The sequence below is a fragment of the Nansenia antarctica genome (assembly GCF_963989245.1).
Source record: "Nansenia antarctica genome assembly, chromosome: 4".
In the NCBI taxonomy this organism is placed as follows: Eukaryota; Metazoa; Chordata; class Actinopteri; order Argentiniformes; family Microstomatidae; genus Nansenia; species Nansenia antarctica.
This window is the reverse complement of record NC_137689.1, coordinates 7820489-7834148: the sequence shown is the minus strand read 5'-3', so window position 1 is coordinate 7834148 and position 13660 is coordinate 7820489. Positions and strand designations below refer to the sequence as shown.

Genomic DNA, 13660 nt, shown 5'->3' with positions numbered 1-13660 from the left:
AATGTTGTTGGTGAAAACAAGGTAGTGAAGTTCCAACCTGTTGTAGATTTTAGCGCATTAGTGCAAGACGGATTTACTTTAATTTAGCGTTTGCATCTGTGCAAAGTATGACATCTTTGCACAGATGTAAGTCACACAAAAGCTTAGACACATACAAATACAAATAAATCCGCTCTCAAACTGTATTCACCTTTTTATTTTCTCTTTCTAATCTATATTCTGAAAATAACAGGTGCAAAATCTGCGCTAGCACAAACGCTTACGTAGTGAATCAGTCCTTTCCAGTATTCCTGCCTTTATAGAAGCAGCAACAGTAACTACCAGCTCTACTGTAACTGTTTCTAGTCGAATGAGACACAAATGTAGAATTAATGTATTGTGGGTTAACATTTCTTCATGAATGTTTCAAACAGCAAGTGCTTTTCTTTTCCCTCTGCCTCCTCCTCTCGTACCCAAGACACCACTCGACCGAGGAGGGATTACGAGGTAGATTCGCGGGATTACCATTTCGTCATGTCCAGGGAACAGATGGAGAAGGACATCCAAGAGCACAAGTTCATTGAAGCTGGCCAGTACAACGACAATCTGTATGGAACCAGCGTCCAGTCAGTCAAATACGTTGCAGAGAGGGTGAGAGTCACTCATAGACGACTTGCATCTCTTCTGAATCTGTTTCTTCACATTACTGTAGATCTCTTATAGATCATTTGAACTTTCTTATAGGGTTGACTCAACACATTATTGTTGACACAACTTGTGTATTATTTTACCCAGGGTTCCTCCAAGTTTCAACAAGTCAAATTTAAGACCTTTTTAGACCTTTTTTAGACCTCTTTGAATTGATTTTTTTACCTATTCGCGACACCATATGATAGCTTTTTGTCATCCTCGAGGTGATGAAATTAGGGATTTCACTGCCATACAGACAAAAAAGGAAGCGAATTGGCATTTTTTGGGTTCCAACTTGATTTGCGTAAATAGATGTGGTCGGACTGATTTCCTTGCAGGATCTAATTTTTAAGACCTAGCACCTCATTTTTAGACCGAATAACTGAAATGTTATGAATTGGATTGCTGGATTTTAGACTTGAAGGCTTTTTAAGGCCAGCGCGGTAACCATGATTACCCTAAGGGTTACCGTATCGGTTCCCAACCGGTTCAATAATGGTCAGTAGATTGTTTATGTCAGACAGTTCAAAGGTCACCAACTGTCATTGAATGACGTGCGTTTGTCTCTCCTCCACCCCCAGGGTAAGCACTGTATACTGGACGTATCTGGGAACGCCATCAAACGGCTACAAGTTGCACAACTCTACCCCATCGCCATCTTTATAAAGCCTAGGTCCATCGATTCATTAATGTGAGTTCTCATCTAACCGATATCCTTAACATAGCAGATGTATGTGTTGAATCTATACATGAGGAGTTGACTGACATTACTTGATTGCTGCCGGGGCGACTGTGGCACAGGAGGTAGAGCCGGCATCTAATGATCGCAAGGTCAGCAGATCGGTGGTTCGAACCCCGGGTGGCCACATGTCGAGGTGTCCTTGGGCAAGACACCAAACCCCAAATTGCTCCCAATGAGCGGGCCGGCGCCTTGCATGGTAGCTTGCTGCCATTGGTGTGTGAATGTGTGTGTAAATGGGTGAATGAGAGGCTGTTGTGAAGCGCTTTGGAATAAGGCTCTATATAAGTCAGTCCATTTACCATTTGATGTACTGCATAAACCATGTTGTGGAGAGTCCCTCACCAGTCCTCCTCTCTTCCTCCTCTTCCTCAGGGAGATGAATAAGAGGCTGACAGAAGAACAGGCCAGGAAGACGTTTGACCGTGCCATAAAGCTGGAGCAGGAGTTTGGGGAGTTCTTCACAGGTACTCAGTAGCCCGTCGACATGTTTTACTTTCTGTTGAAAATCACCTCTCATCTCTGACTGAATTTCTTGGAAGTACAAGTCAAACTGTGTACCTACTGTATATGTGACACGTTCTAGTATTTTGGTCCGCATGTCGGCAACCTATCAAAACGTTCAGGCTTTTCTTTTGAAACACGGAACTACATTTCAACGTTGTTGAGAATCACAACACAAAACTCGCTAGTCGAGCCAAAATACTGCAACAACGCAACGGATTGGGTGAGTAATCGCCATAACTGCTACCTAGTTAACTGTAACACTACTTTACGTTGTTAGCAGGCTCACAAAACAAGCTGTGTTAGTTGACTAGCGATGTGTCGTTGATGTTCAACAACGCGGAAATGTATTTACATTTTTTTAAAGAAAAGTCAGCGGACCAAAGCATTAGAACGTGTCACGTATGGTTGTGTTGTATCTTCGATAAGCGAGCTGTGCTGAAATGCCTCCTCGGTCTCGGTCGAGGCTTTTAAAAAACAGTTTAAGACTGTCCTGTATAGACAGGCTTTTGGATAGCCCCAAAAGCCTGTCTTTCTGTGTCCTGTTGATATTGTTGTACACCTGTTTGTCTGTTACTTGTTCTTATTTTCACGTGTTTGCCTATTTTAACCTGCTATGACTTTCGCTCTTTTATTATGTTTCTTCTTTATTATGTTCCACTATGTAAAGCACTTTGTGACCCTTGGTCTGGGAAAGGTGCTATACACATACATGTTACTTACTTACTTACTTACTCCTCCTCTTTTCTCTTTCAGCCCTGGTACAAGGAGACACTTTAGAGGACATTTATAACCACTGCAAAATGGTGATAGAAGAGCATTCAGGACCCTTCATCTGGATTCCCTCGAAGGAGAAATTATAAGAACACACCACTTTGACAGGGACTGCACTGGACTGCTAGGAACTAGAAATTAATTTGTAACATAATGTATGATCAATTGTATTGGATATGGATATTGTTAATAATTATAGTGAGTATGGATAACATGTTTTTTTGTTTTGTTATTGTTTTTTTTGTTTTAGTTTTTTTCACTTTCAATATGAATGTTCTTGAATGTACACACCACACACGTGTTAGAAACTTTTTTTATTGATTGATTTTTACGTCGACACTGCGTGGAATTTCAAATTGAAAACTGAAAGTGGCAGATACATACATGTGTCACCCCCCCCCCCCCCCACACACACACACACACACACACACACACACACACACACACACACACACACGGGAAGGAACACGTCTCCATTTCTTCTGCTTCACTCCACCCGACGGCTAGCTAGCACTCAGTGTCCTCACACGCCCACCTCATATTAGTGGTTGACTTTTTTTGGTGACTTTTTTTTCATCTATGCACGCCCCCATGTCCCCATGTACACACCTCATCTATTTTATTCTATTTTTGCATTGGTTGTTTTTTGTATTTATTCCATGATGCTGTGAGTCCAGAATTTATTTGAAAAAAAATGTTTTATTTGAATAGGATTTCCTAGTAAGATGTATTGGTTTTAGCCACTTATTTTATAATAAAAAAAATATTATTGTTAAGATGCTTGAGAGAACAATAAAGGGATACAACCAGGTACAGGAGATATGACACTATATTTTGCTATTTATAACGACAAGAGGGCACAACACAGAACATATTTATTATGAAGATATATAACTTTGATTAAAAAAAATCATTTAAAAAACGGATTTTACTTGTTTAATATAGTGTGTTGTGGTAGATTTAGTGTTGGTGGAAATGTTATTTCAGAGTAAAATGATAGGTCCCAGGTCTGTTCAGGACTGGAGAAGGGATGGTTGCTGGTGGCGATGCGCTGTGGTGACCAACACGTTCCCCCTGAACCTAAAACTGTTAAACTGACGTACTGATGTTGCATCCTTTCATCATGCTAAATGTGCACACAACTGAAAGGGATGTTCCACTGAAAATACAACCTTACATGATTTTTCCAATTACCTCGGCTGTGCTTGATTCCTTGAGGGAATTCTGGGATATGTAGTTCTCACAATGAGACACCTGATCGAGATACGTGAGACACCTGAGGTATTTATTTAGTTGAGTCAGGATTGGCACCACTCATCATTAACATGTTGTTAGCCTCGTAGCATAATTGCTTAAGTCATGCTTCACTTGTGGTCACCTGAGCCATCTTTGTGTGTAGTGTCAAAAATGCCCATGTCAAAAAGATGACTTGGGCAGATAGTGATTTTGGAATGTAACAGGCATTCTGATGGCATCGGCAATAAGGCACAGTGAATCAGCAGTGTTAGAGAGACTAGAGTTAGGCAGATATCTCAGTTTGGCCAAAATATGACTTATTTATTATGCTATGAGGCTAACAATGTGTGAAACTTTTTGTTTTTTTAACCAACTCATATTCTAAAATAATAGCTTCAGATTCAATCCAATATTAAAGTATTTTAGCGTCACTAAACAAAAACTCACTTTTTGAAACTTTAATGTCCAACGGATTTGTGATTGTTTGTAGTATGAGTTGGATAGAATGCTTTATTGTGTTTTAGGCTTATTTCTATTTTAGTTTTAGTCTGAAGGCCCCTCAAGGTGTCCCTAGATTTGCCTGTTCTGGAATCGTTCTGTGACGAGGCTCTTTTGATGTGTTGGTCACCACTTGCCTTAAAGGGAATGTTTTTAGTTTTTTCTTCTTTTTTTTTTGAGACCGAAAATTTGCTCTGTCTTTGATTAACCGTTTGATACATTTGCAACCTCTCTGTCTGCAGTTTAACACTAGAAGAGCCGTGAGGGGTCACGGTGACCCCTGTGAGTAAAGAAAACTATTGTATCTATTGACCATCCTTTCATGAGTTTTCCTAGATATGTGCGTTCTACCACCCATTATCATTTTCAAAATCACTTCAGGATAAGATAGTATAAAGCTGTTTTGCAGTTGTTCCTGTGTAGGAGGCAGGCTAAAAACATAAGCGCCCTCTAGTGATCTCTGTGTGTAAATAGCAGATTTACATTCTAAAGAGGGCCCCAAGGCGGCTCGACTAGTAGGTAAAATAGTCACAGCTGTTGTAGTGTTAAGGAGTGGCTGGGAGTTTAGACATCTGTGGCGACAGAGAGCGGTGGAGACAACATGTCATATGTTGAGAGTTCACCCCAGTTCAGCTCAGATGTTTATGGGCACTAAGGATGTAGCAACCAAAGATTTGGGATTGTTTATTTTTGCATTAGCGTTGTTGAAGGCAAACTAATTGTGACGCTCTGCTAATCCTAATCTGTTACTAAACCAACTTAATCGCAGGTTGCTGGCTCCCCAGGCCCATATACTATTGCCAAGGTATCCAGAAAATGTTATAAATGTGTCATTTTGACACCCACCAATGTCATGCGACACTTTATAATAAAACATCTCTGCCGTTGTGAAACCTATGCCCCCCTCCTTCACTGACTTATCCTGAATGTCTGTTTTGAACATGTTACAATTTCTAAATCCTTCATAGAGAACAATCTAGAAGTAACTATACATGTTATTGTTAGCGAACACCTCCAAGTCATGTCTTGAGGTGCAATTATGTTTTTCCCAAATGGCCCATTTAAACTATCCCTAGCTTTTACCCTCATAAAAGTAGGTATATACCATGTCACCCTTTAATCCAAACAGACAGAGGACTACATAAGCACATTTTCTTTAAATTAGCATTGACTAGCATATCATTCCTGAAATAATTAATAAATATTTATTTTTAAACAGAATTAACTATTTTAAGATATTGTGTCCCTACAAGCAATACGTTTTTACCTCGAAGCATTTTTGGTCATGTTAAATATCCTTTACAATGCCTTCAATTATGAACTGAGAGAGGATATCTTCAGGGCTAACAGATGATGGATTATTGAACTCATTTACTTTTGTCTCTTTTTGAACATAGTAATGATGATGATGATGATGGGTAGGACCTATGCTATTTTCAAGAAACTGCCCTTGACATGTTGACAAAAACAGAATTTAAGAATGTTTTATTCAATGTGTGACCACCGTTCTTATTTTCCTTTTAGACATACGGTACTAGACTCAACAGCTGTTTCGTTCTCTCAGGGTTGCAAGATAGGGCTCTGTAACTATCTAAATTGACAATGGTTCATGTTGTTTAAGTGTAAGTTTGATACTTATTGAGTGTCAAAGGAAAGGAAATTATCCAAAAACTAAACATTATAATAATAATAAAAAATACAAATATAAACATTAAAGAAAATATAATTTCAACCTTCTGTGTAAAAGCAAAAGCTCTATTTTGATCTCATCTGTGTTCTCGTTTATTGTTTTGTGCTGCTTTACAGTTCAAAGGTCAAACTATTCTTGGTGTGGCTACTGTGTGCACAGTAACTTCCACACACACCATTGGGGTATACCGTACCTTTGTAAAAAGAAATCTGGCATTGAATGAGGCCTGCATTAGAATTTCACTCCTTTATCAATGGTGAGCAGTGTTCATTAATGTACATAAATATGTATGCTCTCTTCAATCTCAAAGACAGCAACGCCTCCTCTCCTATTAACACCTCATTTGCCTAATGTTATGCCAACTTTTAATCATTTATTTTCACTCCCTCAGAAAAACCTGTTCTAAAGAGTCTCTCTTTTCTTTTTCCAAGTGTTTACAATCAATCAGTACCAGGAACAAAAGCAGAACCATATTTTGATTCTCAAGACACACGACACAAAGCCCATTACGAGGGCCACGGCCCTTTCCATCGCTTGCTTTGGGGGTTACAACATGTGTCAAACTAAACACAACACAGCTGACTCAGATGACTCCCTTTGTAGATACTGTTTCTGTTCATGGATTTAAATGAATTTAATGTAATTTAAAAAAGCACATACACACATGTGGAACTGTACATTTTATCAACACTGATTTTGCTTCTTTGGAATTCCTGTTTTCATTCTTTCTTCATATTAGCTTTTTTCTTTTTTTTATATATGAAAAAACAATGAATACAAAGAACTTGGAAGTTGTCTTTGCATCATGATACCGTATGTACTCCTGGTTGCTTTGATTGATCACTTTAAAAACATTGCTTTAGGTATACATGGAGTTACTATGCTCAGCATCCATCTTTTAAAAAAGTGTTGATTAAAAGGTTTGGTGAGACTTTTAATGGCCTCTGTGTATTTGTGTGTGTGTTTATATTTATATTACACAAGCTTATGTTTGGCTGCCAATTGTAAGGTGCATTAGTCATTGCTTGATTTAAATCTTTAAATGCTTTTTATCTGGGGGTTGGGGGGTTTAATGGTATTTTGATAATGGGTAATCCATTTTCCTGATCAGTTTTGAACGTCTTTAAATGTATGTTGTTTTAAAACCGATTTCAAGTTTCTCCAGTATCTTTTAACCAGCTCAGTGGCCGCCCTGAGATTGGGAGGTCGTGAGTTCGATCCCCGGCCGAGTCAGTACCTGTTACGGGAGTCAGTACCTGTTATCGGAGTCAGTACCTGTTACCAGAAGGTAACAGAGAGACACAGCGTGGATGGCGACCCTGATCATCTTCCCAGCCGTCCTCAAATGTCAAATGTGTGATTGTGAGTGTGTGGTAAAGTAGTAACATGTCATGTATCTGTTTGACCACGAGGTGTCACTGCAGACATAATAACATCCTGCATATCTGTAATAACACACATCTTACAACGATCATTTTTGTCAAACCGGCATCATGCCATTTTAAATAGCTGATCCCAATTAGATAAAATAGTTTGTTTCTTAAACCATGCAGTGATTAAGAGTCTTCGATTCTTTTGAGGGATTATATGCATATAGAGAAGCTGTTTCATCTCCATTTATTGCAAGAATATAACCTATTTCTCTGAAAATGATGATATGATGCAACAAATGGAGACTCTGAGACTTCGCTCCCACCTCATGTCCTGACGCCTGTCTTTAGGGAGGTCATTTACACAACTCTAATTAGAAATCTAATCTATTTTTTTATCTAATTTAACTCTCCTCCAACTACAACCCTGTTCCCCCCTATTTCAGGGCACCAAAAGTATTAGAAAATTGGCTTAAGAGGTGTGTTCTGTCATATCATTTGTGCAGGCATAAGAGAGCTGTTAACTAAGCATTGACTGTAGGCTTTGCTTTGCAATATTTGTGTGTAAACGTTCTGGCTTTCGTACCTATGTAAACTTTTCACGCCAATCCTACGCACAGTTTTATAAATGACACCCCTGGTTTCTAAGGAAGCAATTGACCATGAGAGGAAGGGGGTTGTGGACTAATTTGCCACTAGTACAGGCAGGGTTCGAGTTATAAGCTGAGCTTTGTGGGGGTCTCCAAAATAACAGTGCGAAATGTTCTCATGCACGCGCGCGAATCATGCCCACACAGCGTTGGGACTTACAAGTTTTAATTAGCCATAGGTTACTCATTTCACCACATCAACAGCACCACATGAAACAACAGCTATAAGCGATAGTCACGGGTATCTCGGCCAATCATTTTGTTGTTTTTGCTATACAGTCCATTCACTTTCACTGTGAGCACGACACGTTGTCCACATCTCCATTTCCAGTGACATCGCACCTGACATAAATAATCATATATGCTCGTCCATGAATTGTGCTTTCATCTAATGTTATGCTACTACGGGAATCAAGTGATTTGACAAGAGAAATGAATTTGTTTCATCTCTTGTGCAATGTGCTCTACAATCTGGGCACATGAATGATCGGATCGGTGAGCAGGGGCCAACTGTCGCGCTATTCATCTCATTAAGTTTCATAATTGGATTCAGTTTTGTATAAGGCATCCTTTCTTTAGCGACAGTATAGGCTGCCCTGAACTAGCTGTGTCTGGAGGTGAGTTCTGCTACTTTCTTCGGAAGCACTTGCTTTTGTTTGAGCTCTGCTATTTCAACAGTTTCAACGTTAGGTGTCATAACAGGTGCAGCTGAATTCAAGTTTGGTTTCTTGGATGAAAACCCGAAACTTTCCAGGCTTGTCGACTCGGTCGGCAGCAGTGGCCTTTTTTGGGGCGGCATGATAGCTAGCTACTGAATGTTTTCTTCTCAATAATCGTGTTTTCACGTTCGCAAGTTCTCAACGATCATATTCTGCTGTTGCACAATATTCTACTGCGCCCCATAGTGTCTTGGTGGTAAAGTGCAGGCAGTCAAAGCCCTACTGTCATTCACAGGAGATTAATGCTGGTGCGCGTAGTTCTTTTGGAAAACGTGTTTATTTTAGAATATTTATCATATAAATAAATATAAATAATAGTCATTACATTGACATTTTTGATCAAATAATGGTTGTGGTAATGTATTATTAGCGACCCCCACAGATGTATGATTTTACTGCTTTCATGGGAGCTCAGACCTTCCTTATGGGAGATCAGCTCCCATTGGCTCCCACATAACTCGAACCCTGACTCTAATCCTCTGGGGTTTCTGTCTCACTGAGAGAAAAGTGCCTGGTTTTGTTTGGGAATATACTGTGTATGCACCTCTGGAGTAACATAATCCCCAGTATCTTTCCTCTATACCTTTCTTTGTTTGGTTAGACTCTGGTATCACACACAGAGCCCAAGATGTTTTGTCTCCAACCTCAACGACCTCCCAGTGGTGTGTTCCTGAGTTATTTTTCTGTTGATGCTGTTAAGAAGTCATTTTATGAAAGAGTCGTATTTCCCTAATGCTAAAGTTGTGCTTGAACCCTGGTCTTCCCTTTGTTTCCAGTGTGCTGTATGTTGGTGGGGACTCAAGTACGGGTAAGATGTGATACATGCAGCATACTGTACCTCAGATACCGTAGCCAAAATAACAACATCTGGTTTGTTGACCTTCTCAAGCGTACTCATTATGTGCAATGATAGTGTCAAACATAAACTGTTATTAATATATCTGGCCTGTGTTCATTTAAATACTGATTCCTGTTAGAATGTACTTGTTATCCCTAACGGTGTAATAAGAGGTATGTTCTTCAAGTAAAGGGATGGACAGTTTAGCAGACACTCTAGCAAATCTCAGGCACTTAGTCCTATAGGCTGATAGTGAGGGTGCTGTGTGATTTTCCCTCGTGGTTTCTTCTTGGGTTGACTATGGCAAGAGTATTTTCCATGTCAATTTTCTGTTTAGCAGGAAGCAAGGAACCGACGACTACTCTATCAGCCCCTTGTGTGTGAAGCACGCTTATCCTTGGTCTAGGATCAGCTGACTGTTATCCTTGGTCTAGGATCAGCTGACTCTTATCCTTGGTCTGTGAGAATTTAGAACACTATCTGGACCAGTTGAGATATTGATAATAGTACCTATTGTAAACTTGTAAACAGTAGACTTGTAAAAAGTCCATAATTGGTTGGCAGCACAGAACATGAGTTCTAGTTTAGTTTAGTCACAGTTTAAGTCAGATGCAGTGTATAGTTTAGGATTACGTTACTGATTTCAATTAGTTTTGTGACAGAAATGCCAAATATGTTATACATGAATGTGCAAGGTATAGCTTCATGGCTTGTCTTCATCTGCCATCATAGTAAAAGGACGTAGTCAGCCATGTTGATAGGAGCATGATGAAACTGGAGGCTGGCCAATGATCAAATCAAATCAAGTTTTATTTGTATAGCACATTTCTCACAAGATGTGACTCAATGCGCTTCACATGATGACAGAGCCGCAAGCAGGCAAAGGTAAAAAACCTGTACACTGTGCAGCCAGGAAAATTCCCTTGCAGCCCTCTACTCATAAAGCGACTACTACCAGTTTGCCTACCAGCACACAGCAGCGGCCCCCAAATCCACCCCCAGGGGGCCCCAGCCACCCCACACACCCGACCCGCCCTACCACTAGCACACCCGGCCCAACCAAGCACAGACCATAATAGCCCCACACCAGGCTAGCCAAGCAGGTGCCCCAGCGGCGGAACAGACCAAGCATGCGAGGCGGCCAGGGGCCCCCGAGGAGAGGCCCGAGGACCACCGGCGCATAGCAAGCAAGCAAGGGCGAAAAACCTGTAGACTGTACATCCAGGAAAACTTCCCTGCATCTTATCAGCGTACACTCTGTCCATAAATGATTAAAGTTATTTCTGCATGGTTGAAACTGCTTTATCCAGCACAGGGCACAGATCCTGGTACAGCCTGGTACTTCAGCTCCCAGGTACTCTTTCCTGTCAACAGAAGATCTCAAGCACAGTTATGATGTAACAACACAACAACAATAACAACAATACAACCTGGTGACGGTCCAGGTCCATCCTGGTGCCGGTCCTGGTACTGGTCCAGGTACTGGTCCAGGTGTCACTGACAGCTATCAGTGCCCCATCAGCACCCAGGTCCTCTTTCCTGTCAACAGAAGGTCTCAAGCACAATTATGATGTAATGATGATGTCAAGGTCCAGGGTCAGGGTACAGGCCCGTCTATCCGTCTGAGGCAGGGTATGGCCAGTCCAGCGATGACGAAGGATCAGGGTACAGGCTCGTCTAACGATCAGATCTAACGACTCAGGGCAGATGCCCCAGAGCCAGGATGATAGGAGAGAGAAGATAACATGCATTGGACAATTGTATTATAGTAACATTTGCATAAGAGATGCAGAGCGGAGTATAGAACCAATGTGATGAGACTCCAGCAGATGAAACATACAAGATGACAGAATCAGATATGTGAAGACAAAGCTGTGATTGTCTAAATATACACAAACATACATTTGCAATTAGGCTAGGTAAAAAGGTGCGTGTTTTTGGCAAACTTCTTCAGGAAGATGCACTTACAAGACTATGTCAGGTTACTGAGCTACTGAACCACCACCCACACAATTCACACCCCTTTGACCTCTTGCCCATCGGGGTGACCGACAGTGTTTGAACCCAGGTCTCCTATTTGTAACAGTGTGTGGTGTGATGAATCTTCATTGAGACCTGAATATGTGTGCAGCTTCCCAAACTAAAGCCAATCGAAGGCATTGAGGGGTACCAGACTAACCAGCAGTCTAACCACCAGACTAACCACCAGTCTAACCACCAGACTAACCAGCAGTCTAACCACCAGTCTAACCACCAGACTAACCAGCAGTCTAACCACCAGTCTAACCACCAGACTAACCAGCAGTCTAACCACCAGTCTAACCACCAGACTAACCACCAGTCTAACCAGCAGTCTAACCACCAGTCTAACCACCAGACTAACCAGCAGTCTAACCACCAGTCTAACCACCAGTCTAACCACCAGACTAACCACCAGTCTAACCACCAGACTAACCAGCAGTCTAACCACCAGACTAACCAGCAGTCTAACCACCAGCCTAACCACCAGTCTAACCAGCAGACTAACCACCAGACTAACCAGCAGTCTAACCACCAGTCTAACCACCATACTAACCAGCAGTCTAACCACCAGTCTAACGTCCAGACTAACCACCAGACTAACCAGCAGGCTAACCAGCAGTCTAACCAACAGACTAACCAGCAGTCTAACCACCAGTCTAACCACCAGACTAACCAGCAGTCTAACCACCAGACTAACCAGCAGTCTAACCACCAGACTAACCACCAGACTAACCAGCAGTCTAACCACCAGACTAACCACCAGACTAACCAGCAGTCTAACCACCAGTCTAACCACCAGACTAACCACCAGTCTAACCAGCAGTCTAACCAGCAGTCTAACCACCAGACTAACCAGCAGTCTAACCACCAGACTAACCAGCAGTCTAACAACCAGACTAACCAGCAGTCTAACCAGCAGTCTAACTACCAGTCTAACCACCAGACTAACCAGCAGTCTAACCAGCAGTCTAACCACCAGACTAACCAGGAGTCTAACCACCAGTCTAACCACCAGTCTAACCACCAGACTAACCAGCAGACAAACCACCAGTCTAACCACCAGACTAACCAGCAGTCTAACCACCAGACTAACCAGCAGTCTAACCACCAGTCTAACCACCAGACTAACCAGCAGTCTAACCACCAGTCTAACCACCAGACTAACCACCAGACTAACCAGCAGTCTAACCACAGGTCTAACCACCAGACTAACCAGCAGTCTAACCACCAGTCTAACCACCAGTCTAACCACCAGACTAACCAGCAGACTAACCACCAGTCTAACCAGCAGACTAACCACCAGACTAACCAGCAGACTAACCACCAGTCTAACCACCAGACTAACCAGCAGTCTAACCACCAGACTAACCACCAGTCTAACCACCAGACTAACCAGCAGACTAACCACCAGTCTAACCACCAGACTAACCAGCAGACTAACCACCAGTCTAACCACCAGACTAACCAGCAGTCTAACCACCAGTTTAACCACCAGACTAACCAGCAGACTAACCACCAGTCTAACCACCAGACTAACCAGCAGTCTAACCACCAGTCTAACCCCAGACTAACCAGCAGACAAACCACCAGTCTAACCACCAGACTAACCAGCAGACTAACCACCAGTCTAACCACCAGTCTAACCACCAGACTAACCACCAGTCTAACCACCAGTCTAACCACCAGACTAACCAGCAGTCTAACCACCAGTCTAACCACCAGTCTAACCACCAGACTAACCACCAGACTAACCAGCAGTCTAACCACCAGTCTAACCAGCAGTCTAACCACCAGACTAACCAGCAGTCTAACCACCAGTCTAACCACCAGACTAACCAGCAGTCTAACCACCAGTCTAACCACCAGACTAACCAGCAGACTAACCACCAGTCTAACCACCAGACTAACCAGCAGTCTAACCACCAGTCTAACCACCAGACTAACCAGCAGA

The 13660-nt window shown here is 41.9% G+C and overlaps 1 protein-coding gene across 4 annotated transcripts in view; it reads left to right on the top strand.

Moving 5' to 3' along the window:
* dlg2 (discs, large homolog 2) overlaps nucleotides 1-2775 on the top strand; it is a gene marked incomplete at both ends in the record, with an annotated part of 166343 nt that extends 163568 nt beyond the window's left edge. For all 4 annotated transcript variants that reach the window (XM_080530366.1, XM_080530364.1, XM_080530365.1 and 1 more), the window contains 4 exons: nucleotides 458-630; nucleotides 1251-1360; nucleotides 1784-1875; nucleotides 2669-2775. In XM_080530366.1, the coding sequence (XP_080386492.1) occupies nucleotides 458-630; nucleotides 1251-1360; nucleotides 1784-1875; nucleotides 2669-2775 (482 nt within the window). The remainder of the gene's footprint in view (nucleotides 1-457; nucleotides 631-1250; nucleotides 1361-1783; nucleotides 1876-2668) is intronic.
* Nucleotides 2776-13660: the final 10885 nt, after the last annotated feature.